The sequence below is a fragment of the Mobula birostris genome, chromosome 9, assembly GCF_030028105.1.
Source record: "Mobula birostris isolate sMobBir1 chromosome 9, sMobBir1.hap1, whole genome shotgun sequence".
NCBI lineage: Eukaryota > Metazoa > Chordata > Chondrichthyes > Myliobatiformes > Myliobatidae > Mobula > Mobula birostris.
The window spans coordinates 118,354,657-118,381,647 of NC_092378.1; the positions used below are offsets into that span (position 1 = coordinate 118,354,657).

A 26,991-nucleotide genomic window follows, 5' to 3' on the forward strand; every position below is an offset into this window, starting at 1 on the left:
CATAACAATTAGCCTTCAGCTATACAATGGAATTAGACACAATGTCAACTTTGTAGTGCCTGCAGCATCCACCCATAAGTAATTGACCAGTGCTGTTCAAGTTAGGTTGGGCTGCATTGGTCAAAATGGAATAGTGTTGTAGCTACTGTGAAGTCATACACCAACAATCTGCATTGCATGGCTTGTACTGTATATAAGTAATTCAGGGTGCATCCTCTCATTCATCATTGTGGATCAAATGCAGTTGTTACACTGGACAGTAATAAACTGAAGGCATCCCGACTTGTTACAGAATGCTGAGCGTCACAGGACTGGCAGCCCGTGATCACACACCAGCTGGAAGTGAAATCCACCACTGCGCTGGTATAGGGCAGAGCGGACATGAACTCAACCTGTCAAGAACTCAACAAATAAAGATCCCCTTCATCAGAAACTACAGGTGGAGAAGATCTAAAATAAATATGTAGAATGCTAGGGATACTTACCAGGGCAGGCAGTATCTGTGAAGAGAGAAACAGAGTCAATAGTTTCAAGTTGCTGACCTTTTGTCAGAACTGAGGAACTTCTAAATGTAGACAGAAGAGGCGAGGAGAACAATATAAATATTAGTACAGAGATCAAAAGGAACTGAATGACATAAGTGGTGGTGGGGTTAGCTGGGAGCAGGGGTGAAGGTTTACTGTCTGAAAATGACCTGTCTGAGAGATCTGGGCAGAAGGAGTTGAATTAAAATAGATGGTGGAGAGGGTAAAAAAAAAAGGGAAAAGGGACATCAATGGCAGAGAGTTAGGTACATATTGAAGAAGCAAAGCATAGCCGATACTAGACATCTGAAGTAAAAACAGAAAATGCAGCATCTCTGGAGAGAGAAAAAAGGTCAAAGGCCTTCATGAAAAGGCCAGTGTGGTACAACCCAGATCAGCCGGTTATCTGAAATTGCTGTGTTTAAAGTCAAATCCTGAAAGCTGTTATGTGCCATGTCAAAGATCAAATGCTATTCCTTGAGCTTAGATTGGGCTTCATTGGAACAGTCTAAAGGCTGATTTATACTTGTGCGTACTAGGTTATGCTGTAGCCTACGCAAGTGGGCTACGCCGTTGTGAGCATTTATACTGGTGTGTTGGTGTGTCTGCATCTCTCTGCATTTCACTGCCAAAATGTTAGTTGGCAGTGGGGTTTCTATGCCACTGTGTTGAGTTTCTTTGTGTTGAAGCTCAACACAAAGAAACTCAAACTTCAAACAATGGCGACTGAAACTGAAGGAGGGTGAATTTTCTGTGCTTGTCCGGCCACTGAGAGACATGGACGAGGAAACGCATTTCAAATATTTTCGGATGTCAGCAGGTAGATTTGACGATTTGGTTCATTGTCTCCAACCATTTATTTCGCATCAGTGTACGCACAGTATACTCAGAGACTGGCAATCACCATTCGAGTTTTAGCTTCAGGTGGAAGTCAACAGGCTGTAGCAACTAGCTACAAACTGGCGTCAAGCACAGGGTCCTCCATAATTTCGGAGGTCTGTAAAGCTTTATGGAAAGCATTGCAGCCAAAGTTCCTTCCCTGCCCTTCAGTCGCCCAATGGGAAGCTATTGCTGCATAGGAGGAAATGTGACGCTACCAACTGGACCAATCACAGTTGTTCGGTCTGCGTCAACGCGACACGTAGTTACATTTTGGGAGAGGTGTGCGTTAGGCTATGGCGTAGGGTTCGGCATAGAGTACAGCATAGGGTATGGGGCTACGTCATACCTATGGCGTACATTTGACGCACAAGTATAAATTGGCCTTAAGGCCAAAGACAAGCAAATCAAAATGTCAGTGGTTGGAGGATTAAAGAGATAAGAAGAACAGAGCTATTTGTAAAGTGCTCAACCTAATCTGCAGTTTAGTTTCTTCAGTATTCTAAGCTGAAAGAGGTAAAAATGAGATACAATACTTTTTCATCGGAAGGGCCTATTTGTGTCCCTAAATGATGGGAAGGGAAGAGGTAAAAGGAGAGCTTTCGCAGCTTTGAATTATAGGATGAATCGATGGGAATGTTCCTCTTGGTTTACTTGGGCTTGGCCGTACTCCACCTAGGCCGGATAGATTATTGTAACTCCAGTTCCTCTCACTGATCAGGACATCCTGGCGAAATGACCTTAGAGTGAGACTTTTGAACTCCTACCTACGCAATCAAGCCCAGCTTGGGAAATCCTCCTTACAGGCTTTTGCCAAGGGTTCTTGTTGTGACAATAATTACTGTGCACGGTTCTACGGATCTTGTGTTTAGAGCTGGGCCAAAGAAGTGTTTTTCCCAAGTATGATCAGGATTGTCTACCAGAGATGTGTCTGATGTTAATCATTTTCAGCAGTCCTTGCCTCATGTAATGTGAAAACAAAAATTTTGATACATCAAATAATGTGACTGGCCCATAAAACAAGTAACTTGATCTGATCATCCATACTTGGCCTCCAGTGTCACTTGGGGAAAGGTTGGTTGCATTGTTGGTTCACGTCTCTTGAATATATAACATCTGCCTGTCATCAAATAGCCATTCTCTACTTCTTTGACATAGTTCATGGTGTTCAAATATAGATCAGTTACGTAAGAACTGATTACAGTTTGCTCTTTATTACAATATGTTTTATCACTGTTGTGGGCTAGTTGCTGCCCTTCCTGTACTGTCTATGTGTTCAGCTGTGTGAGAATGAGAGACTGTTCGATGCTGTACAGTGGCATTGACGTCAAGTCTGCATTGCCTACTGGTTAATGTTATTGTGCGCAGATTCAACATTTATTTGATTGGCATTCACTGCCAATATGCTAGCATCCCTACCTAGTGCAGATGCAAATTTACCCTTAACATCCAAAGACTGCTGACAGGCTGAATTTTGTTTTGAAAATGTTTAATGGTAACAGAACATAGAACGTAGAATAGTACAGCACAGTACAGGCCCTTCAGCCCACAATGTTGTGCCGACCCTTAAACCCTGCCTCCCATATAACCCCCCATCTTAAATTCCTCCATATACCTGTCTATTGTGATTAAAGTTACACAGTACACAACACAGTATTTTAAGGGAATTGATGAGATGTCATCAGGTGCAGGTTATGCACCCCATAAGACTCACATTGCTCTAGTTTAAATTCAGCCAAGTTGGAGGATTATAGGTCTTCCTCTTCAAGGGAACTTTGGGTGACATAGTACGCAGGAGTATCATATTTTCCTTTCGAATCTGGAATCACTTCAATAGATGCCCCTTACAAGACCACCTCCAACTCAGTGTTGAATAGGCATTAAATTTTGTCTTAGTGGGAAAGGAGTAAGGAAGGATGTTACTCTGAGGTTATGCAGGCGAGTGGGGAAATGGGCTTCATTATCCCATGTTCCCAGAATTACAATTTCTCAAGCACTGCTGTGTGTAGCATGTGTTAGAGTGTCAATCAAATTGCCAACAAATGTGAAGCAGTTAAATGAACTGATTGTTTTTAAGGTCAGTGCCAGGCACTGGGCTTTAATTTGTTGATATTTTGCCACCTGTCAATTGATTAATTAAATATGAAGCATAAAACATCAATATCACAAATGTAAATAGACAAGAATAATGTCACCAGGCAACTGCTGACCTTATGTAAATGGAACCTGTAATATCTTCCATGTGAACTCTGAAATGGCAAAGGACCAGAAAATAGTGTAATTATGCGGTGTTTTAAAGGCAAATTTAACCTTCCTGTGTTTTTATTGTTTTTTTTGTATTGGCAGTTAATTGCAAATTAAGACAAATAATATTTTTCAACAATCTATGTGTTTTGTTGAATGACAGGACTTTATGTTAGGAAAGAAAGATAAACCTTTGTTGCATTTTTCCAGTGAAGTACTTTTAGAACATGAAGACTCAAGAGACAAGAAGACGAACTGCTTCTTGAGTGAGGCGGTATTGGTGGAGGCAAAGAAATGGTCAATGAAATCCTACATCAGGACTGAGAGGGTAGATAGCCAGTATATCGAGGTGAGAGGGAGGGCTGGGACAGAGACTGGTATAGGTGATAGGTGGAATAAGATGACAGAGGGAGGGAGAACAATGTTTAGACACTGGCTGGTAGGTGATAGGTAGAACAATGTAAGTCAGGAATGGTGAGAAGATGGAACAGACTGGGGGTGGGATGAATGTAGAGGGAGGGTAAACCAAGGGATAAGAAAGAAGAAACCCAGGTGAATGATCACATGGCAACAGGCAGATGAAACCAAGTCAGGGAGAGTGCTGATGGTGGTCGCGAATTGGGTTATTGTCCTTGCTGCAATGAATGTGATTTCAGCTATGTGAAATTAGAGAGGGTGTTAGATACTGCACTGTAACACTGGCATCAAACTTGTATTGAACACTAATGATGCCATTATATGCAGATTCAGCATTCTTTTGATTGGTGCTCACTGACAATATGCTAATATCTTGGGGGGCTTCTGGGATTGGTGGGCACCATAGGAGCTCGAGAACATTCTACATAGAGATGGCTATGTTGTGATTTGAAGCCATTGACTGTAAATAGTGTGAATTGTAAACATTTTAGTATTCTGGTAATAAGATGCTGTAATTACTGAAAAACTTCCTTTGCAAAAAAAGAAATAATAACATGCTAACATCTCTGCCATGGCACAATAATCTGCATAGCAAATGCAGCCTCAAGCACCCAAAGACCCATCCTTCCCCAACTGGTTCCATCTCTCCATTGTCCCCACCCAAAGCTGGTTCCACCTACACTATCAGCCTCTGCCTCACCCCTCCCTTTCTCTTTCATATACTGGTTATCTTCACCCTACACTGTCTCAACAAGAAATGTCAAGCATCCCTTTGCATCCACAGAGGCTCGCTGACCCTGCCCTGAAAACATGGAGGTCTGGAAATTTTATTCAAAAACACAATGTATTTTTTATTCTGCAGATTAAAAACTGGTGGTAATACACAGGGGAGTTCAAAAGTTGAAAGTTCAAAGTAAATTTATTGTCAAAGTATGTATACTATATATAGCCTTGAGATTCGTCTCTTTACAGGCAGCCACAAAACAAAAAAAACCATTAAAAAAGACTGTCAAGTACCCAACGTGCAGAAAAAAAACCAAATCGTGCAATCAATAAAAGTAAGCAACTAACATTCAAAATTGAAGTTCACAGAAGTGAATCCACAGCCACGAAACCAGTATTCTCTACAGCCTGTCCAGGAACCCCTTAGTTGCAGGCCACAACCTCATTTCAGCGCAGAGATGAGTAAACCTTGTGGAGCAGTGAACCGAATACCAGCCTGTTCCTCTTCTCCTGCCCCGACACCCCGGTGCTTAAATCAGCCACACCCTGGGCTGTTCCTCACCCTCTGACCCGGGCCTTGCCGGTTTACTATGCTCTTGGGCCCAGGGCCGAGCCACGCCACCTCGGTTCGACACATACCCAGCCCTTCCAATCTTGCCCAGCATTTCAATCAGTCAAACAGTGGGTCATTCCTTTGCTCTTGGGCCCGGGCCCTGCCTCAACTCTGCTTCGTCTCAGTTCACCCACTTCAAATTGCCTCAGTTCAACCGCTTCAAATCGCCTCCATGTCCACTCCAGCGATGGCCAAACATTGGCTCATTCCCCTCTTTCGAACCCCCGGGCCCCACCACTTCAGTTTGGTGGGTTGCTGGGGACATGCAGTATTATCAAATACCATGTAGTGCATTCTATATGATACTTATCTAAAATAATACAGAATAAAAGGCCAGCAAGTGGTATGTACTTGTGAGGTTTTCTGTTTATGTGAGTGATTGTGGCTGTAAATACTCTGGAGCGCAAGTGCGCGCACACACACACACACACACACACACACACACACACACTTCTGTGCAATGATTTAACTGAATTTAGAAGACAGCCTAGTTATTACACAAACAGCCTGGCCCATTTTTGGAAAGGGGCAGGGATTACAGCAGTTCTGATATAGCTGGTTTTAATTGAAAACATTACAGTATAATGAATCTATACTGAGCTAAGATTACACTTTGAAGGATGATGTCCTACTTATTCTTTGTGAAGCAAGTCAATGCTTATATAAATTTTGTGTCTGTGTGGCACACAGTGGAATTCTACACAATTATCTTCTTTCTGTATCCAGAACAATGGAGCATTGCTTCCACATGTTTGACAGGATGGTGATCTACTTCTTCATTGCTGCCTCATATGCCCCCTGGTGAGTCAACAAAGAACTAAAAATTGTGACTTTATAATAGTGATAATTATTAAAGCAAATGGCATTAACCTAGTGTTACCAACAGTAAACAGGATGTCTCATATTTTATTGGAAATTTGGCCTCTCTTCCTGGTATAACTTCAGTACAGGACACCCTTTACTGCAATGAATTTTCTCAAGTAGCACCTTAACCTGCCAAAGTTGCTGGTTGGTTCTGAACTTAATAACTCCAGACACTGTTTGTCCTGGTGTTACCTAAAAGATGCAGTGACTCAGATTTTTTGCAGTAAGTGAAAAGCTCCATTCATTTTCCATTGTCCTCTGATTTGATCTAAAATTGCCAAGGAGCACTCACTCCAGCAGGGACTTCCAGGAATCATTGTGAAATCCTCAGTGAGACGGAGTAACAACTAATCCACTCTCGATGGGGCATATCAGCTTCACCCATAGCAACTGTCACAGTTGTCATGTATGGCCGCTTAAGAGCAGGATGATAGTGGCAGCTTGCTGTAAGTTTCTTCAGATCAGATGCTCAGTCACCCATAAGACCTAACACATTATAACACAACATAATTGGCTTTACCTCCATGATCTCCTCTATTGCGTGAGTGGAAAACATGGAGGAAATGAACCTTGGACGAGGAGGTGCTTCTGAGGCTTAGAGAAGGCCAGAGAGGACTGATGGGGAAAGAATCATGTGGTGGGTAGGAACTGGAGATACATGAGGTGACAATTGTTCAAGTGTTGGTAAAATAAATGGGAAGGTGAACAGGGTGATCTAATTGAGGTAGAGGTTTTGATTGGGACATGATTAATAGGGGGCAGCTGGGATTGAAGTGGCTCTGGGAGAAATTCAGGAGGAACTGGTGGAGAGATGATTAGAGGGATGCTTTGAGGTGAACAGAGCAGGAGTGAGGGTATGATTATGTAGGTTACTTATTGAGGGCAGTGGTAGACTGGGGGAGGGGTGTAAAATTGATCCCTGACAGTGAAAACTTAAAAACAGAGACTAAATGAATCTTGCAGGTTCTAAGATGGAGGACCAGTGATTCTACTGCGCACAGGACAGTATGTTTCCAGATATGAAAAAGTGGTTCATACAATGTAATGTCAGGGTCTGAAGTTGGGGAGATGAGTAATGAAGTTTGGTTTAGGGAACAAAGTAAGTGACTGGGGTGGTAGGTGTGATGGAGAGAAGGTGGTCAGGAAGGTGGGTCTGACTGAAAGATTTGGTGTCTGGAGCATGCTGGGTACAGAGTTCAGATTACCAGCTGATGTCTGGGTTGTTTGGAAAGGGAAGTTGTGGAGAACCAAGGTTAAATACTATACAAGCCTTCTTAGATCCAAATGAGATAGTGTGGTATTAAGACCTAGTTATTCTTTAAGTGTCTGATCATGATTGCCTTTGGAATTATCTTGTTTAATTTCCTTGCAATCTCAGAAAAAGGTGCATTATATGAGAAATGATACCTTTCCTGAACAACTAGTGCGGGAATTGAGTTGAAGACATAAAGGTGATTTGTTATGGGAAATGCCCTTTCAGATTTTGGCAGAGGTGTAAAGTGGAGATGTTATTAACACATTCCACTCTGGCCACTTTTTAATCACATAACTCTGGAAAGAAGTGTGCAATTGAATTTCTTGCCATAGGTAATTTAGGGGCATATAGGTTACTAATCTTAGAATAATGTTATAAAGTTACAAAGACCTCATGTAATACAGGATATAGAATAGTTCAACACAGAAACCGGCCCTTCGGCCCACATTGTCTGTGCCAGACACAATACCAAATGAAACTAAATCTCTTTCCCTGAACATGGTCCCTATACCTCCATATCCATTTGTCTATCCAGCAACCTCGTATACATCACTATCATATCTGCTTCGAACACTATTCTGGAAGCCCATTCCAGGAATTTACACTGTTGCCCTGCACATTTAATTTGAACATTCTCTCCCTAGTACCCATCATTTCTGTGCTAGAAAAAGGATTCTGACTGTCTATGCTCTGTATGCATTTTATAAATTTATAAACTTCTATGAGGTCTCCCCTCAGTTTCTGTTGCTGCAGAAAAAACAACCCAAGTTTGTCTAACCTCTCCTTATAGCTTATATGTTCAAGGATCTAGTGCTTTCCTGACGTATATGATGCATAAACTCTTCTTGGGCTTTCAGCCAGGTCCAGGTGTCAATTTTAACTGACGTTTCGATGACAAACTCTCATCTTCATCAGGGATGATACCTAGATGTGTCTAGTCTGGTGGTACATATACTTTACTTTGTCATCCGTCCCTCTTGATTGGTTAGTCCTCAACTAATAAGGTTTCCACTGTCCCACTTTGACTAAAACTGTATTCCAGTTCTTACTTAGAGCAAGGCCTTCGTCTTTGTTGAAAGTCTTGTTTCTGATTTCCACTGATTTCTCCAGATAACCCACATGGATACACCTCCTAAGCTCCTTGATGTGGGTTTCCACTGTGCATCGCGTCTGGCTGATATACGCTGCCTTGTATTCACAGGGATTCCTGCAAACGCCAACCGTCCTGAGTCCTAGATCATTTTTGATCCACATAAACTGGGATTTGAGCTACCTTTCAGGAATAATCCAGATAGCATCCTAGTAAACCTCTTCTACACATTTTTCAAAGCCTCTACATCCATACAGTAATGAAGCAACCAGATACGTCAAGAGCAGCCTTTCTGATTCTTGTACTCAGTGCCCTGACCAATGGAAGGAAAGCGTGTCATATGCCTTTTTTTAAAATCACCATATCTACCTGTGTGGCCACTTTCAGTGAACTATAGGGCAGGACCCCAAGATCCTTCTGTACATCAAAGCTGTTAAGGGTCCTGCCATTAACTGCATACTTTCCCCTTACATTAGACTTCCCGAAGTGTAACACCTCACATTTGCACAGATTGAACTCCACAAAGCATAACTGGGAAATATTTTCAATGAAAATAGTTTGTAAATAGTTAAAGATCCAGTTGGACAATTAGAAATTAGATTTCTAGAAATTATTTTGAACTTTACTGAAATTAGGAAACTTTTACCTATTATGTGTGCAGTTTCCATTTATATTGCTGCTTGCATGAATAAGTCAACACAGAGCTATAAACAGAAACACAAGAGATTCTGCAGGTGTTGGAAGTCCAGAGCAACGCACACAAAATGATTCTGATTCTGATTCAGGAATGCTGGAGGAACTCAGCAGGTCATGCAGCGCCTATTGGAGAGAAATAAAGAGTCAATCACTGTTTTGGGCCTCCACCCAAAACGTCAACTATTTATTCCTCTCCACAGATGCTACCTGACCTGCTGAGTTCCTCTAGCATTTTGTGTGCGTTGCAACAAACAGAATTTTTTTTAATTGAAGGCACTAACTCTCAATTAAAACTGAAATGTCTGGGTATAACAGTGGGTTATGAGCAATATGATGTGATTTAATCCATTTCTTAGAAGTACTCAACACATACAGTACATATACTGTACACTACACTGCTTCCTCTTTAAAAAGGAAAGTGATCACAATTCCTTAAGTTTTAAGGTAGTGGTTTTAATATAGTTATGAATGAGGATAAATCTGGAACTTGGGAAAATATTAACTTAAGGGAGAGCAATTTATGACTTTCTTAGACAAGAGCTAAGGGGAGCTAATTGGGAGCAGCTGTTATTAGGTAAATCTGTCATGTGCAAGTTGTTTACAGACCACCTGATCAGAGCCAGGATTGTATGCTGCAATGAGGAAAGATGAGGATAGCCAGGTAAGGGAACCTTGGATGATGAAAGAGGTTATGCATTTAGTCAAAAAGTGTAAAAAAAGCTTATATATCATTTAGGAAGTTAAAATCAGACAGGCCTCTTGAGGAATATAAAGATAGCAGGGAAGGGCTCAATCATAAACACAAGAGACTCTGTAGACGTGGAAATACAATGTAACACATACAAAATGCTGGAGGAAGTCAGCAAATCAGTCAGCACCTATGGACATTTTGACATTTTGGGCCAAGACCTTTCTTCAGGAAAGAGCTCAAGCAGGGGATGAGGAAGGCCAAAAGCAGGATTAAAGAGAATCCTAGAACATAAAACATCACAACACAGGTCAGGCCCTTTAGCCTATGATGTTGTGCTGAACTAATTAAACCAATAAAATCCTAATCTAATCCATTTTCCCTGCACATTAACCATATCCCTCCCTTCTCAGCATATTCATGTGCTTATCTAAGAGTTTCTATGTTATCTGCCTCTACCACCATCCAGGCAGTGTATTCTAGAATCTCACTACTCTCTGTAATAAAAAGAAACTTGCCCTGCATATCTTCTTTGTACACTCCCCTTTCACCTTAAATACATACTCTCTACTACTAGCTATTTCAATCTTGAGTAAAAGATACCTACTCTACATATGCCTTTATCAAATCTCCACTTAGTTTCCAACAATCTGGAGAAATTGAATGCAATATTCGAAATGTGGCTTCACCAGTGTTTTATAAAGCTGTAACATTCCTCCTAGCTCTTGAACTCAGTGCTTTGACCACTGAAGGCAAGCATGGCATATGCCTTCTTTACGACCATATCATTGGGTGCAGCCACATTTAGGGAGCCTGCTAAAGGATCTATATCCTGCTCTATCCTTTGTAATCTTCTATTCAATCCACACCACTACCAATCTTTGTGTTGTCTGCAATGTTACTCACCTACCGTACCACATTTTCATCCAAATCATTTATTTATATATATATATAAAACAAATAACAGAGGTCCCAGTACAGAACCTTATGGAATATCACTAGTCACAGACCTCCATCCAGAGTAAGACCCATCCACCAATGCCCTCTGTCTTCTTTGGCCAAATTAATTTTGGATCCAACCAGTCAAGTACCATGGCTCCTCGGCATCCTAATTTTCTGGATAAACCTATGCGACAGGACCTTGTCCAATGCCTTACTAAGATCCATGTATACAACATTAATACAGTAATACAACTACTCTATCTTCATAAGTCCCAATGATTTTTGTACTAATATTAAAAACAAGAGAATAACTAGAAAAAGGGTAGGACGACTCAGGAAGAGGGAACTTATGCTTGGAGTCAGAGGATATGGGTAAAGCACTAAACAAGTACCTTGTGTCAATATTCATCAAATAGAAGGACTTAGAGGGTAGTGAAAGCTGCATGGGACATGCTAACGTGCTAGGACATTTTGAGATCAAAAAGTGCATTAAGATGGATAAATCCTCGGGGCATCAGGGGACATGTCCTAGGTTATTGAAAGTAGCAAGAGAGGAGATTGCTGGGATCTTGACAAAGATTGTTAGTTCCTCTCGCAAAATGTAGGGTCCAGAAGTCTGGAGAGTAGCCAATGTAAATTTTTTGTTCATGAAGGAAAATAGGGATAATCCAGGAAATTATAGGCTCATACTACTTGGAAATTTAATAAATCAAATAATTCAAGATCTTGAGTGATCAATAGGCAGGAATTATATAGCATCCTTGAAAACTTCCTAGGGTCAGCCAGAAACTGTTCTTAGAATCATCACACTGTGCAGAGTGTTCCCACTGTGCAAATGATCACATTGCTCAGGCTATTCTGAATAAGCAAGATGCTTACACTACACTGAGTTAATTTTCCTCAGCCAGGACAATAGTGAAAGCTTGGCAGTCAAAGTGAAGGATAATCCAAAGAGCTTTTACAGGTATATTAAGAGCAAAAGTATTGTAAGGGATAAAATTGGTCCTCTTGAAGATCAGAGTGGTCGGCTATATGCGGAACCAAAGGAAATGGGGGAGATCTTAAATAGGTTTTTTGCATCTGTATTTACTAAGGAAACTGACATGAAGTCTATGGAATTAAGGGAAACAAGTAGTGAGATCATGGAAACTGTACAGATTGAAAAGGAGGAGGTGCTTGCTGTCTTGAGGAAAATTAAAGTGGATAAATCCCCGGGACATGACAGGGTGTTCCCTCGGACCTTGAAGGAGACTAGTGTTGAAATTGCAGGGGCCCTGGCAGGAATATTTAAAATGTCGCTGTCTACAGGTGAGGTGCCGGAGGATTGGAGAATGGCTCATGTTGTTCCGTTGTTTAAAAAAGGATCAAAAAGTAATCCGGGAAATTATAGGCCGGTAAGTTTAACGTTGGTAGTGGGTAAGTTATTGGAGGGAGTACTAAGAGACAGAATCTACAAGCATTTGGATAGACAGGGACTTATTAGGGAGAGTCAACATGGCTTTATGCATGGTAGGTCATGTTTGACCAATCTATTGGAGTTTTTCGAGGAGGTTACCAGGAAAGTGGATGAAGGGAAGGCAGTGGATATTGTCTACATGGACTTCAGTAAGGCCTTTGACAAGGTCCCGCATGGGAGGTTAGTTAGGAAAATTCAGTTGCTAGGTATACATGGAGAGGTGGTAAATTGGATTAGACTTTGGCTCAATGGAAGAAGCCAAAGAGTGGTTGTAGAGAATTGCTTCTCCGAGTGGAGGCCTGTGACTAGTGGTGTACCACAGGGATCAGTGCTGGGTCCATTGTTATTTGACATCTATATCAATGATCTGGATGATAATGTAGTAAATTGGATCAGCAAATTTGCTGATGATACAAAGATTGGAGGTGTAGTAGACAGTGAGGAAGGTTTTCAGAGCCTGCAGAAGGACTTGGACCAGCTGGAAAAATGGGCTGAAAAATGGCAGATGGAGTTTAATACAGACAAGTGTGAGGTATTGCACGTTGGAAGGACAAACCAAGGTAGAACATACAGGGTTAATGGTAAGGCACTGAGGAGTGCAGTAGAACAGAGGGATCTGGGAATACAGATACAAAATTCCCTAAAAGTGTCGTCACAGGTAGATAGGGTCGTAAAGAGAGCTTTTGGTACATTGGCCTTTATTAATCAAAGTATTGAGTATAAGAGCTGGAATGTTATGATGAGGTTGTATAAGGCATTGGTGAGGCCGAATCTGGAGTATTGTGTTCAGTTTTGGTCACCAAATTACAGGAAGGATATAAATAAGGTTAAAAGAGTGCAGAGAAGGTTTACAAGGATGTTGCCGGGACTTGAGAAACTCAGTTACAGAGAAAGGTTGAATAGGTTAGGACTTTATTCCCTGGAGCGTAGAAGAATGAGGGGAAGTTTGATAGAGGTATATAAAATTATGATGGGTATAGATAGAGTGAATGCAAGCAGGCTCTTTTCACTGAGGCAAGGGGAGAAAAAAAACCAGAGGACATGGGTTAAGGGTGGGGGGGGGAGTTTAAAGGGAACATTAGGGGGGGGCTTCTTCACACAGAGAGTGGTGGGAGTATGGAATGAGCTGCCAGACGAGGTGGTAAATGCGGGTTCTTTTTTAACATTTAAGAATAAATTGGACAAATACATGGATGGGAGGTGTATGGAGGGATATGGTCCGTGTGCAGGTCAGTGGGACTAGGCAGAAAATGGTTTGGCACAGCCAAGAAGGGCCAAAAGGCCTGTTTCTGTGCTGTAGTTTTTCTATGGTTTCTATGGTTTTCTATGAGCAGTAAAACAATTGGAGTGTTGCTGGTCTCAAAAAGCAGAATATATCAGATGACGTTTATGTTTTACATCTAGGAATGCTTGCCAGAAGTGTGAATGTAAATTGGCTCTTTTTCATCAGAGGATCACATTCGGCCATGCTGCCAAAATAGACAGCCATCACTCAGTTACCTAGATGAGGGAAAATGAGACATTTGCTGTAGATCAGCTGCGAGAGAAGTTGAACAAACACACTGATAGGGTATTTCAGGGCAAGGAAAGGAAGGCACTGAACACGCATGCAGGAGGAGTGGGATGGTAAGAGTTAATTGTCCACATTATGATGTCATGTTGTAAGTGTCCAATGTACAAGGTCCTTCTATTTCTTACATTTTTTCTACCAGCTGTTTGTGCGATAGTATAAAACAGCTGACATTTCCATGGATGACAATGAAAATTTTGAAAAAGATTAGTTTTAAATGGATTGCTGATTTAAACTGTCCCATTTTGCAGGATTACATAAAAACAAAATCTACCCCTTTAAACATTCCATTAGCAGCTTTCAAATAAAAGGTCATCTTGGGTTCATAAATGTAAACATAAGCCCACAGTGAATCAAGTGTCATACTTACAAATTTATGTCTTGTGTATTTTTTTCAGTTTTAATGGTTGAGGATTATTCACGTTTTTCTGAATGTGAATTTGATGAATCCAACAACAATCACATATGAAAAGTATTATATCTATCAAATTGATTTAAATGTGGGTTCAAGGCAACAATCACAATTGCCTTAAATTTATAGTAATAATCTTTTTGTACTTTTGCTGACTTCGTGAATTACTTCTGTGGCAATGATATGAGGCCTGGTCCCTTGGGTAATGTGGTTATGAATTAATCTGCTAAATTTAGCAGACAGCAGGATTTAAGTTTGCTGAATACCAAGCTGTTAGAGTGTTGTGTTGGTCCTGATTGTTTTATTGCACAGCGATGGATTTCCTCTCATCAGGTCACAAGGTTAACTTAAATGAAGAAGTCTAATTGGAAAAACCTGACTTATTCCTTCCTGAGAGGTCACTGTGGCTTCTTCAAGAGCATTGGGGCAGAGTGCACTTTAGAAAACTACCCCCACCTCTCATCCTCTATGACGCGATCAGTGAGAGATTCAGTTGATTTTATCAGGAGTGGATATACTCCCCATTTCCCACAGCATTCCTGGAAAAGTAATCTGTGTGGAAGTGATTCTAGTCCATTCTCCCTGCCTGGTAAAAATACCCACAAGGAAGCTGCAGGTGTCAGGACTGACTGTTGGGCTGCAGGCCTGAAAAGTAGTTACCTCTGGTTCATTACATTCAGAAAATACAAGCATTACCTCAGCCCACTAGAGCTATGCATCTGATTCTGTGGCTGTGCCTAGTTCAAGCTATGGATTGTGTGGCCTGAAATAGATACCCTCACCATTCCCATTGATTTTTTTTGTAATCATTGCGAGAGTTCCAGGAGGTTGAAGTGGAGAGATGGTGAGAAATCAGAATGAGGAACTGAAGGCTTAAGCAAGAAGATGAGTGGACTGATGGACAAGAAACTGGCATGAGGGAAAGAAGAAAGAAGTGCAGGAAAAGAGATTCAAGTGTGTGCTGTTTTGTCTTCCTACGCAGCTTATCCGTCACTCCTTCTGCATCATGGCCATTGCCAGACATCCTTTGGGCTCTGGGATGGTCAGAGTGAACACACAGGCTATGTACATGAGCATCAGAGAGCACCATATGTCTATCCAATTTCCCCCGATGACTCACCCAACACTCCTCTCATCTTGAGTTACCCCTGGCTGTCCACTCATGACCCTCACTTCACCTGGCCATCCTAGTCATCCAGTTCACTGCTGAGTTGGGGACCTACCTGCCTGCAACCTCAGTTGACTTCACCCTGTAAATCCGAGGAAACCATCACCTCACCAAACTCCCACAGGAATATTCTACTTTGCCATCACTTTCATTAAAAGAGAGGCCAGCACCCTGCCACCTCACAGACCTCAGAACTGCGCGATTGATGTTCTCCTGGTCGCCACCTTTCTCCAAGGCCATCTGTTCTCCCTCTCCCCTCCTGAGACCCAAGCCCTGAAAGACTACATCACTGAAGCGCTACAGCAGGGCTTCATTTACCGTCCCACTCCCCAGCCAGTGCAGGATTCTTCTTTGTCTCTGACCTTGCTTTGATTACTGTTGACTCAACAAAATCACCAGTAAAAATGGCTACCCTCTCCCCTTGATGGACAGCACAGGATCTGCGTCCTCCCCGTGGAAAGTGTGGGAGGTCTGGTTTCCTCCCACGGTCCAAAGACGTACTGGGGAGGTTAATTGGTCATTGTAAACTGTGCCGTGATTAGGTTTGGGTTAAATCGGGGTTGCTGGGGTGGCGCTGCTTGAAGGGCCTGCACTGTGATGCATCACTAAATAAATAAAATCTTCACTAAGCTGGATCAATGGAGCACGTACAGTCTGATTTGCATCCGTCAGGTGTATCAGTGGACGACTGCCCACTATGAATACGATGATGCCACTTGGACTTTCCAACAGTTCACCAGGTTTCTAAAAAAAAAAATCCTTCCAGATATGCTACCCAAGTATGTGCTCATCTACCTTGACGATATCCTCATCTTCTCTCAAGACCCCCAAGACCACATCTGTCACAAAAACTATACTGCAAATTAGACAGTTCTACACCTGAGTCATTTCCTTCCTGGGTTACATCCTTTCACCCAAAGCATAACCATGGAGCTAGAGAAAGTGAGCCCTGTCGTTGAATGGCCCTAACCACACTCCTTCGCACGGCTACAGCGCTTCTTGAGCTTCTCCAACCTTTACCACCATTTCATAAGGAACTACAGCTAAATCACCACTCCTCTTGCCTCACTCACCAAATCACCTAACTTGGTCTGCTGCCATGAACCACACTTTCCAGGAGTTCAAGAGATGCTTCACCACCACTCCCATTCACTGCCATTCAAAACCCTCTGGACCTTTTGTGGTAGGTGTGGGTGGATCTGAGAAGGGCGCCAGGGCCACCCTCTCCCAGCAAGGACCAGATGGGAAGACACATCCTTGTGCCTTCTTCTTGCTTAAGTTCAACTCTACACAGCACTGTTATGGAGTGGGAAATAGGCAAGAATGGAGACATTGGCTGATGTGGATTACTGAGACCTTCCTGATTTGGACTGACCATGAGAACCTCATATCCATACAACAGACCTGCCACCGTAACAGGTCAGGCTCACTGGTCCCTCTTCTTTGAGCGATTCAACTTCACTATCTCCTACTGACCCAGCTCCAAGGGTATAAAAAGACAAACTACCATTTAACCGAGTAACAAATTATGTATTTAAATGAAACACAGAACAAATTAGAACACTACCAATACAACTATAGTGTTATAAAACAATGTATCAGTTTCTAATTTTTATCGTTAGAGGAATTCATCCAGTGTACCTGTACATTGCCGCGATCTTTTGATTGACTGTAAAAGACAGTCACCTAGTGCAGATAATGGACTGCTTCATGCAATCTATTGACAATTGCATCCTCCAAATCTTCATTTTCATTGTGACATTCAAGATGATTGTCAATACCTTTAGATTCTTTGTAGTTCCTAACTTGTTGAAGCAGTGAAATAGATTCATTTTCACTCCCGGCTATTTCTGGCATCTTCAAGCCTGACTGCTTGAAACCGCAGTTTCAGCAAAACAGTTCTGAATTGTCTTATTGGTTATTTCTCACCTACTATCAGTGACAAAAATCACTGCTTTTTGAACACAAGCGCACGCAGTTGACACTATTTTAAAACTGTTTGCTCTAAGCACGGTCTAGTGTCTAATGACCACACAATGGCACACACCTGACGCTATTTAGAAACTCTATGGCACCAGTCTTCTGCCCCAATTAAGCATCACAGTGCCCCAAACAAGCTTCTGGGAATCCCGGCTACTTTCTTGATTAGTTTTTGTTCTTCAAGAGCTGAACCAAATAAGCGGCTGCCCCAGGTAACCAATCCCCTATTAACTGGAATCCACTTCCTTTTAATATACCTCATTGATCCAGCCTCAATGCCCTCCTGGGTAGAGAACTGCAGGATTCACTGCCCTCTGACAGAAGTGCCTACGCAGTTCATTTTTAAGTGACCACCCTCTAAATTTGTAACTATGACACAACCTTTGAGGTTCTCACACTAATGGAACCATCTCAGTATTACCCCGATATCTCCAAGATCTCATCTGTTTCAGTAACATCCCTTCTCATTCATCTAAACTCCAAAGAATATAGCTCTAATTTCTCCAACCACTCATAAAAGGACAATCCTGTTATCCCAGAAATTAGCATAGTGAATCTCTTTTGGACTGCCTACCAACCTGGAATATCACTTCTTAAACAGGGGAACCAAAATATTGCACAGTGTTCCAGGCATGAGTTTAATACTACCCTGTGGTTTGTAGCAACACTTCCTTATTTCTAAACTACAACTCTTTCAATAAAGACCAATGACTGTTTGCAAAATGTGGAGACTCAAACCTGCAGATGCTGGAATCTGGAGGAACTCTGTAGGTCAGGCAGCATCATTGGAGGGAAATGGACCTTTGATGGTTTGGTTTTGACCATTCCTCTCCATAGATGCTGCAAAGAGTGGTGTTGGGTAGAAGTTATCATAGAGTGGAGTGAAGTTGAGAGAATAAAGGGAGGGGAAGAGAGGAGATGGAGGAAGACTAGGCTGATGGAAAGGACAATTGAATTGGGGAATGAAGGAGAAGCTATCAGAGATTGCAGAGAAGAGAGTGGAGCGAGGGAGAGCAGAGACAAATGAGGTTGAAGAGAGGGGAGGAATGGAGAGGAGACCAGACTGAGGGAGAGAAAATCAGGAGGGGCAAAATAGTGCATCAAAGGGGGATAGAAGAACCCACCAGCACCATAGCTATATCTTAAGCCAACACCAGAATCATAAAATATATTGTATGTTCTTCACACCAAAAATAACAACACTGTAGTGCTGCAAATCTTACAGCTCCAGCAACCTGGGTTTGCTCCTGCTCTCTGGTCCTCTGTATGCAGAGTTTGCACATGGTCTCTGTAACAGTACGGATTTCTCCCAGGTCGTCTGGTTTCCCACATTCCTGGATACTGTGAATTACCCTTCATGGAAGTAGGAGTCATTGAGAATTAGGATGGAGTTGATAGGTATGTGAAGGAGAATAGGTTACAGGGAAACAAATGAGGGAATGGCATGAGTGGGATTGCTGCAAGAACTGCATGGACTCAGTGGGCCGAATGGTCTCCTTTGTCATAAGGATATAGGAAATATAGGTAAAATCAGAAATAAGATACATGATCAAAGCTCAAGATAAACATTTTCTTTTGTAACTCAGGGAAAATTAGGAGCAAATGGTGTTTTCAAGTATTGTATCATTGCAGCAGGCAACTAAAGACGATAACATCATAAATTTTAATTACAGCCGAAGGCCATATGGCCTATTAGGTTTGTGCTAGCTTTTACCTGGCACAACTGAAAAATTAATCCCATTATTTTAACGCTCTTTCCGTGCCTCTTTAACTTGCATGACTTCAAATATTGAAACACCATTCCCTTAAAAGTTATGATGGTTTCTGTCAAAGCATTTCATGATCTGACAACTCTCTGGGTGAAGAAGCTGTCTTGACATCTCCCCTCTTTTTCATACCAACAATGTTAAATTAAAGGTGAAGATAATTGGAGCTGTTACATCCTTCACAATGTCTGTATATACCCTCCATCAACTACTCATTAATGACTATATTGATGTATCATATTTTCTGGAGTTGATGAACGATGCTACAGACCGGTATCATGTGGAATTTGCTTTATACTTCATACCATTTTTCAAACAATTCCCACACCCGTAACCAGCTAAGTTGAATTAGTAATGCCTGTACCAACGAGTTGTCTGCTGTCCCAAAACCCTCATTTTTTTAACCACACCTGCCATTTTGAACTGAATCAATTTACTGCCTACTGTTTTCTATAACAGGCTGAATCTGCGGGAGCTGGGCCCCTGGGCATCTCACATGCGCTGGATCATCTGGATAATGGCCTGCATTGGAACTGTCTATGTGTTTCTGTTTCATGAACGGTGAGTACCTGGATTGACTGAAAGTGAAACAGAAATGAAGAGCATAGTGAAACGGGGCTGGTATGGACTTATTATTGTGTCCAGCTGTTTTTAAAACTGCCAAAAGCAATGTTATTGCTCCAACATGCAAGGTCAGAGTCCTGGATTTTCATTGCACCCCTCCTCTAGATCACTTATCCTGATGTCACTGTTTTCTACTCCCAAGAACAAATGTCCTACCAATAACAAAAACTGAATGTTAGACCTACTGTGCCCCTTTGAGGTTGGTCTAGGAATAGCACCAGTGCATCTTCCCAATCAGAATACTGTGCCAAACACAAGACGGTATAGGTCAGCCCATTAAGAGACTAGAATACTTTTAATTTTTAAAAAAATAACACTTTAGTAAATGCTATACTTCATAAAGGCTTCTATTTGTAATAACAAGACTAGGAGAGTAAAAGATAATCAACATTAATCAAACATTGAAAATGCAAACCAACTATCCCAATGTTATTGGTAAACTCTCACGCAGAGATGGGACCATGTTGAATTTTGTTAGATTTGTAAATCTACACTCATACACAGGATAAGCTGCAGTTCGAAAGAACATAGGTACAGACCAGTACAGGAGGAACATCCCTTTGAGTTAGTTCTACCAATCAGGAGGTCATGGTTGATCTCAATACCAGCAAATTGTCCTGGTTTGGTGTTATTTAATTTCCTTGCACAGCAAAAATGTACTGGCTTCAGTTATGAAGTTGTCAGTAGACCTCCTAGCCTGATTTCCAAGACACTCCATCTCTTAATGACCCACGTCTAGTTTCAAGGGATTAAAAAAAATAAGATCTGGGCATCTCTAAATATTCCTGATTGCCCTTAGAAAGGTTGTGACAAGCTTCCTTGAACGAGATATTAGTCCTTAGTTGCAAACTTTCAAAACAGGAAAAATAATGTTCATCTACAACTTTATCGAATCCTTCAACTGTTTTAAATATCTCAATAATAACTTAACCAAAGCGTAATTCTTATGAACTTGTGCTGCCATCATCCTGCATCCCATGAAGTCATTCAGCCCATCTAAACTGTGCTGGCTCCCACCGATCCCTTTTTCTCTCTTATCTCTCTGAATCCCTGCACTTTCTTTTCTCTCTGAAATCAACTCCACTCTGATTCGTTTCCTACTTATCTAGAGAAAGGGGCAATTTGCAGTAACCAATTAACAATTAAATCTTTAATTCATCTGTATAGTGGTTAGCACAACCCTTTACAGTGCAGGTGACACTGGTTCAATTCCCACTGCTGCCTGTAAGGAACTTATACGTTCTCCCCATGACGGCATGGGTTTCTATCCATAGTCCAAAGACGTACCGGTTGGTAGGTTAAATGGTTATTGTAAATTGTCCCATGATTAGGCTCAGGTTAGATTAGGGGATTACAGGGTAGTTTTGCCTTGAAGGGCTGGAAGTGCCTATTCTGTGCTGTATTCTCAAGAAATAAATCAATATATAACTTTTTTCGAGGTCTGCTGGCTTGGTGAAGGTCAAATTGTCAGAAGTAATGGACTTATGTTTTAATTGCCTCCCTCATTAAAGAAAAAAATGAAATAACAAAAAGAGCTGTTGTTATAATTTCTGAATTTCCCATACCTTGTTAATTTTTACAAAATTATTAATGCTTTAAACCTTTTTTTGACAAGCAGATATACAAAGTGTAATTTGGTTCCTTTACTATAGGGACGTTGGCATTGACAGTAGGAAATACTTTTTTGATTTTATTATTCAACATCACAATGCAAGCTCTCTCAGTCACACATTGTAAGGAGTTCTCTTTGCTTTGATCAAGCTCGTCTCAGAGGCATAATGTTAACCATTTCTCATATCCGATGTGATTCTGTTTAACTGGATCCATTATTCGCTGTTAAGGTTTTGAGTTGCATGCATTTGCTCTCTGGATTTGAATTCAGGAAGTTTTGTTTAGGTTGGTGCAGAGAGAACATTCGTCTTGTGAGAAGAACTCTGCCCAGGTATTGAAGGTGAAATAATTCAATTGCCAATCCACACTCCAGCCTGTAGTCTATGGTCCTATTACATATGTTTAAGCCTTGTGTATTTGCCGAATTGAAAAGGGTATGTTTGAAGTTATTGAATGCACAATATAAATAGATTTTCTCCACATATAATCGAATGGCTGTGCTGCTGTAACTTACCATCAATTTGTTTTAACAGGCACTTACGTTAAAACAAGATGCAGGATAACATTACTGTTACAGTCAAATTCAATCAGTTAGAAGCCAAACACTATTGCATATTGCATTGGTCTTGGCCTCCCTTTAAACAGCAGCAAGTTCAATCTTCATGTTTGTTCTTTTTCGGCAATAGCTGTCTAGATTGATCACAATCTAATTTGTATTAGAATCCCAAGACATTATTTCCCATATGTTTCTGCAAATTATTTTGTTCTATTTTTTGATGGAGTCATTTTAATGCTGCACATTCTAGGTTAATGTCCCATAGTCACAATAAGCCTGAATTTAGCATTCCTTGATATAAAACATGCCCTTGCCTTTTTATCATCATCATCATCAGGTGCCATGCCCAGTTTGAGCTTTGACTGCCATGGCCCACACACTCCTGTTTCAGGTCAAGTGGATCAATTCATTGGTATTAATTTCCAGTTCTCTGGCTGCTGTCTCCATCATCATTTGTCTTTGTTTTTCTCTTGCTTTCTTCCCTTCAATCTTTCCCATAATTACCGTGAATTCTAACTCCTCTTTCCTAATCACATGTCCAATGAAGTTACATTGCCTTTTCATGATCTCATATATTATCTCTTACACTACGTTGCCTTTTTATACGTCATCCAATTATAAGCTCTGCCATCAGTTTTCTCATGAATAATACTACATGAATCAACACAACTATTAAACCCTCTTTAACTTCCTCCCTTCCTCTATTCCACTATATTACAATTTTTTATCATTTTCATTCAGTTTCCTGGTGCTCAACATCCTGCTTTTTTGATTTTTACATCATTTGTAATCATTGCCTTTATTCTTGCCAGTCAGCCCTTGAGCTTGTTCTCTCCTTAGATGTCTGGGAATTGGATAGCAGATATTTGTAGTAAGCACAAGGCTGTGATTGTGGGAGATCTTATTCTTCCACACATAGACTGGGAAGCCCATACTGTAAAAAGGCTGGATGGTTTGGAGTTTGTAAAATGTGTGCAGGATAGTTTTTTTGCAGAAATACATGGAGGTACCAACTAGAGAAGGGGCAGTGTTGGATCTCCTGTTAGGGAATGAGATAGGTCAGGTGATGGAGTTTTGTGTTGGGGAGCACTTTGGGTCCAGTGACCACAATGCCATTATTTTCAATACTATTATGGAGAAGGATAGATCTGGACCCAGGGTTGAGATTTTTGATTGGAGAAAGGCTAACTTTAAAAAGATGCAAAAGGATTTAGAAGGAGTAGATTGGGTCAATTTGTTTTATGGGAAGGATGTAATAGAGAAATGGAGGTCATTTAAAAGTGAAATTTTGAGGGTACAGAATTTTGATGTTCCTGTTAGGTTGAAAGGAAAGGTTAAAAGTTTGAGAGAGCCATGGTTTTCAAGGGATATTGGAAATTCGGTTCGGAAAGAGAGAGATATCTACAATAAATATAGGCAGCATGGAGTAAATGAGGTGCTCGGGGAATATAAAGAATGTAAAAAGAATCTTAAGAAAGAAATTAGAAAAGCTAAAAGAAGATACGAGGTTGCTTTGGCAATTAAGTTGAAAATAAATCCAAAGGGTTTCTACAGTTATATTAATAGCAAAAGGGTAGTGAGGGATAAAATTGGTCCCTTAGAGAATCAGAGCTACGTGCGGAGATTTTGAACCATTTCTTTTCTTCAGTATTCACTAAGGAGAAGGATATTGAATTGTGTAAAGTAAGGGAAACAGGTAGGGAAGTTATGAAAACTATGATGATTAAAGAAGAGGAAGTACCGGCACTTTTAAGGAGTATAAAAGTGGATAAGTCTCCGGGTCCTGACATGATATTCCCTAGGACCTTGAGGGAAGTTAGTGTGGAAATAGCAGGGGCTCTTACAGAAATATTTCAAATGTCATTAGAAATGGGGATGGTGCCGAAGGATTGGCGTATTGCTTATGTTGTTCCATTGTTTAAAAAGGGTTCTAAGAGTAAACCTAGCAATTATCGGCCTGTGAGTTTGATGTCAGTGGTGGGTAAATTGATGAAAAGTATTGTTAGAGATGGTATATCTAATTATCTGGATAGACGGTCTGATTAGGAACAGCCAACATGGGCTTGTGTGTGGAAGGTCATGTTTGACAAATCTTATTGAATTTTTTGAAGAGGTTACTAGGAAAGTTGACAAGGGTAAGGCAGTGGATGTTCTCTATATAGACTTCAGTAAGGCCTTTGACAAGGTTCCACAAGGAAGGTTAGTTAGGAAGGTTCAATCGTTAAGTATTAATATTGAAGTAGTAAAATGGATTCAGCAGTGGCTGGATGGGAGACACCAGAGAGCAGTGGTGGATAACGGTTTGTCTGATTGGAGGCCGGTGACTAGTGATGTGTCTCAGGGATCTGTACTGGGTCCAATGTTGTTTGTCATATACATTAATGATCTGGATGATGGGTTGGTAAATTGGATTAGTAAGTATACAGATGATACTAAGATAGGTGGAGTTGTGGATAATGAAGTAGGTTTTCAAAGCTTGCAGAGAGATTTAGGCCAGTTAGAAGAGTGGGCTGAAAGATGGCAGATGGAGTTTAATGCTGATAAATGTGAGGTGCTACATTTTGGTAGAACTAATCAAAATAGGACATACGTGGTAAATGGTAGGGCATTGAAGAATGCAGTAGAACAGAGGGATCTAGGAATAATGGTGCATAGTTCCCTGAAGGTGGAATCTCATGTGGATAGGGTGGTGAAGAAAGCTTTTGGTATGCTGGCCTTTATAAATCAGAGCATTGAGTATAGGAGTTGGGATGTAATGTTAAAATTGTACAAGGCATTGGTAAGGCTAAATTTGGAGTATTGTGTACAATTCTGGTCACTAAATTATAGGAAAGATGTCAATAAATTAGAGAGAGTACAGAGAAGATTTACTAGAATGTTACCTGGGTTTCATCACCTAAGTTACAAAGAAAAGTTGAACAAGTTGGGTCTTTATTCTTTGGAGCGTAGAAGGTTGAGGGGGGACTTGATAGAGGTATTTAAAATTATGAGGGGGATAGATAGAGTTGACGTGGATAGGCTTTTTCCATTGAGAGTAGGGGAGATTCAAACAAGAGGACATGAGTTGACAGTTAAAGGGCAAAAGTTTAGGGGTAACATGAGGGGGAACTTCTTTATTCAGAGAGTGGTAGCTGTGTTGGAATGAGCTACCAGCAGAAGTGGTTGAGGCAGGTTCGATGTTGTCATTTGAAGTTAAATTGGATAGCTATATGGACAGGAAAGGAATGGAGGGTTATGGGCTGAGTGTAGGTCGGTGGGACTAGGTGAAAGTGAGCGTTCAGCATGGACTAGAAGGGCCGAGATGGCCTGTTTCCGTCCTGTTATTGTTATATGGTTATATATGGAAGGTTAGAATGAGAAATAACTTGTTTTCAAACCTCTTTGGATTGGAGCTATTTTGATTTTCATATGGGCTTTCAATCTACAGTGGCCCTTTTTCCCTTTGAGTTCTTCCTCCTTTGGTTGGTCCACTTACAACCACTTCATTTTGGCTAATTCACTGTGCTGAATTAAAAGTTACAAGTTTGTTGTTGCCAGAAGCAGTATTAGTGACACTTACACCAGCTATGGACCAGACTTTCTATGTGAAGATATCAGTTATGGTGATATGCTGTATCAGAATAACGGATCCATGAAACTTGAGGTGGCTACCAGACACTTCTCTGTTCACTAAACTCAATGACGATAGCCATCCTGAATGATCTAATATGATGCAATTCTATTCAGGTCGATCATTTCCATTCACTACATGTCATGGTTAAGAAAAATCCAACATAAAGTCAAATTTTAAGACCACAGAGATAGTCTACAAACATTTTTAATATCAAGGTCTACCTGAGCATATTCATGCCTGCACAATGAATTATCAATTTGAGAAATCATCGCTAATGTCAGAACCCTAACTATTCTCCGTTATGCTTTCTGCAACATGAAGAGCAGGGACATTATTATGAGCTGTTCACCCATGATGTAGCCAATATAGTCATTCTCAAAATTCTGTCCTGTATTTAGGTATAAAATTGTGGAACTGATCTGCTACATGGTAATGGGCATCTTTCCTGCACTTGTCATTCTGTCAATGGTAAGAGGTTGCCTTTTTCTTAATTCTGATCCACTTAATGTTAAGATATTATCAATGCTTTGTATCTTTGTTTATCTTTTCATACAGTGATGCATGTAAAGTCTAAGTACTGAAACTTCTAAAGGAAATGTCGCAGACTTAGGAGCAAACATTAAATATTTCTGAAGCACGTTGAAGTGCGGGAAATAGTTTACCAATTTGCACCCAGCAAGTCCCACAAGTTAAGAGGACCAAACTGACCACACTTTAACATCTTATCTGAATAGCAGTGCTTTTAGTAAGCCAGCACTATCTCTATATTACATTGGAGTGCGAATCTACCATTTGCTCAAACCCCTTGAGTGACAATTGTTTCCTAATGAAAAGATATGTAGCAGTGTGTCAAAGCCTTCAGAAATGAACACAGCTAACCTGCATTTATTTGCCTTTAAAGCATGTTAATTAGTGCTAAAATAAAATAAATGATCTAGTCATTAACTCAGTGACACTTATAGAAAATATGCTGTGTTCAAATCAATGAATCATTTCTCAATATTACAACAGGGATTATAGTTCAAAACTACTTTGAAAATTGCTTTGTGAAAGTTCATGAAAACTGATGATATTCCTTAATTTTTTTATTTAGTTAAAGATACAGTGTGGAATAGCCCCTTCTGGCCCTTTGAACCGTGCTATCCCAGCAATCCCTAACAATCCTGATTTAACCCGAACCTAATCATGGGACAATTTACAATGACCAATTAACCTACCCACTTTGGACTGTGGGAGGAAACTGGAGCACCCATGGGGAAGACATACAAAGACTCCTTACAGAGGACGCTGGAATTGAACT

General features: G+C 40.8%; 1 protein-coding gene and 1 long non-coding RNA gene across 2 annotated transcripts in view; one reads left to right on the forward strand and one right to left on the reverse strand.

Annotated features, from left to right (window-relative positions):
* mmd2a (monocyte to macrophage differentiation-associated 2a) overlaps positions 1–26,991 on the forward strand; it is a 114,509-nt gene that overhangs the window by 83,652 nt on the left and 3,866 nt on the right. Inside the window, exons 5-7 of the mRNA XM_072268692.1 lie at positions 6,127–6,201; positions 19,747–19,848; positions 26,090–26,159. Of these exons, the coding sequence (XP_072124793.1) occupies positions 6,127–6,201; positions 19,747–19,848; positions 26,090–26,159 (247 nt within the window). The remainder of the gene's footprint in view (positions 1–6,126; positions 6,202–19,746; positions 19,849–26,089; positions 26,160–26,991) is intronic.
* The window catches only part of LOC140203012 (uncharacterized), a 61,327-nt gene that overhangs the window by 19,065 nt on the left and 15,271 nt on the right, over positions 1–26,991 (reverse strand). The window lies entirely within an intron of this gene.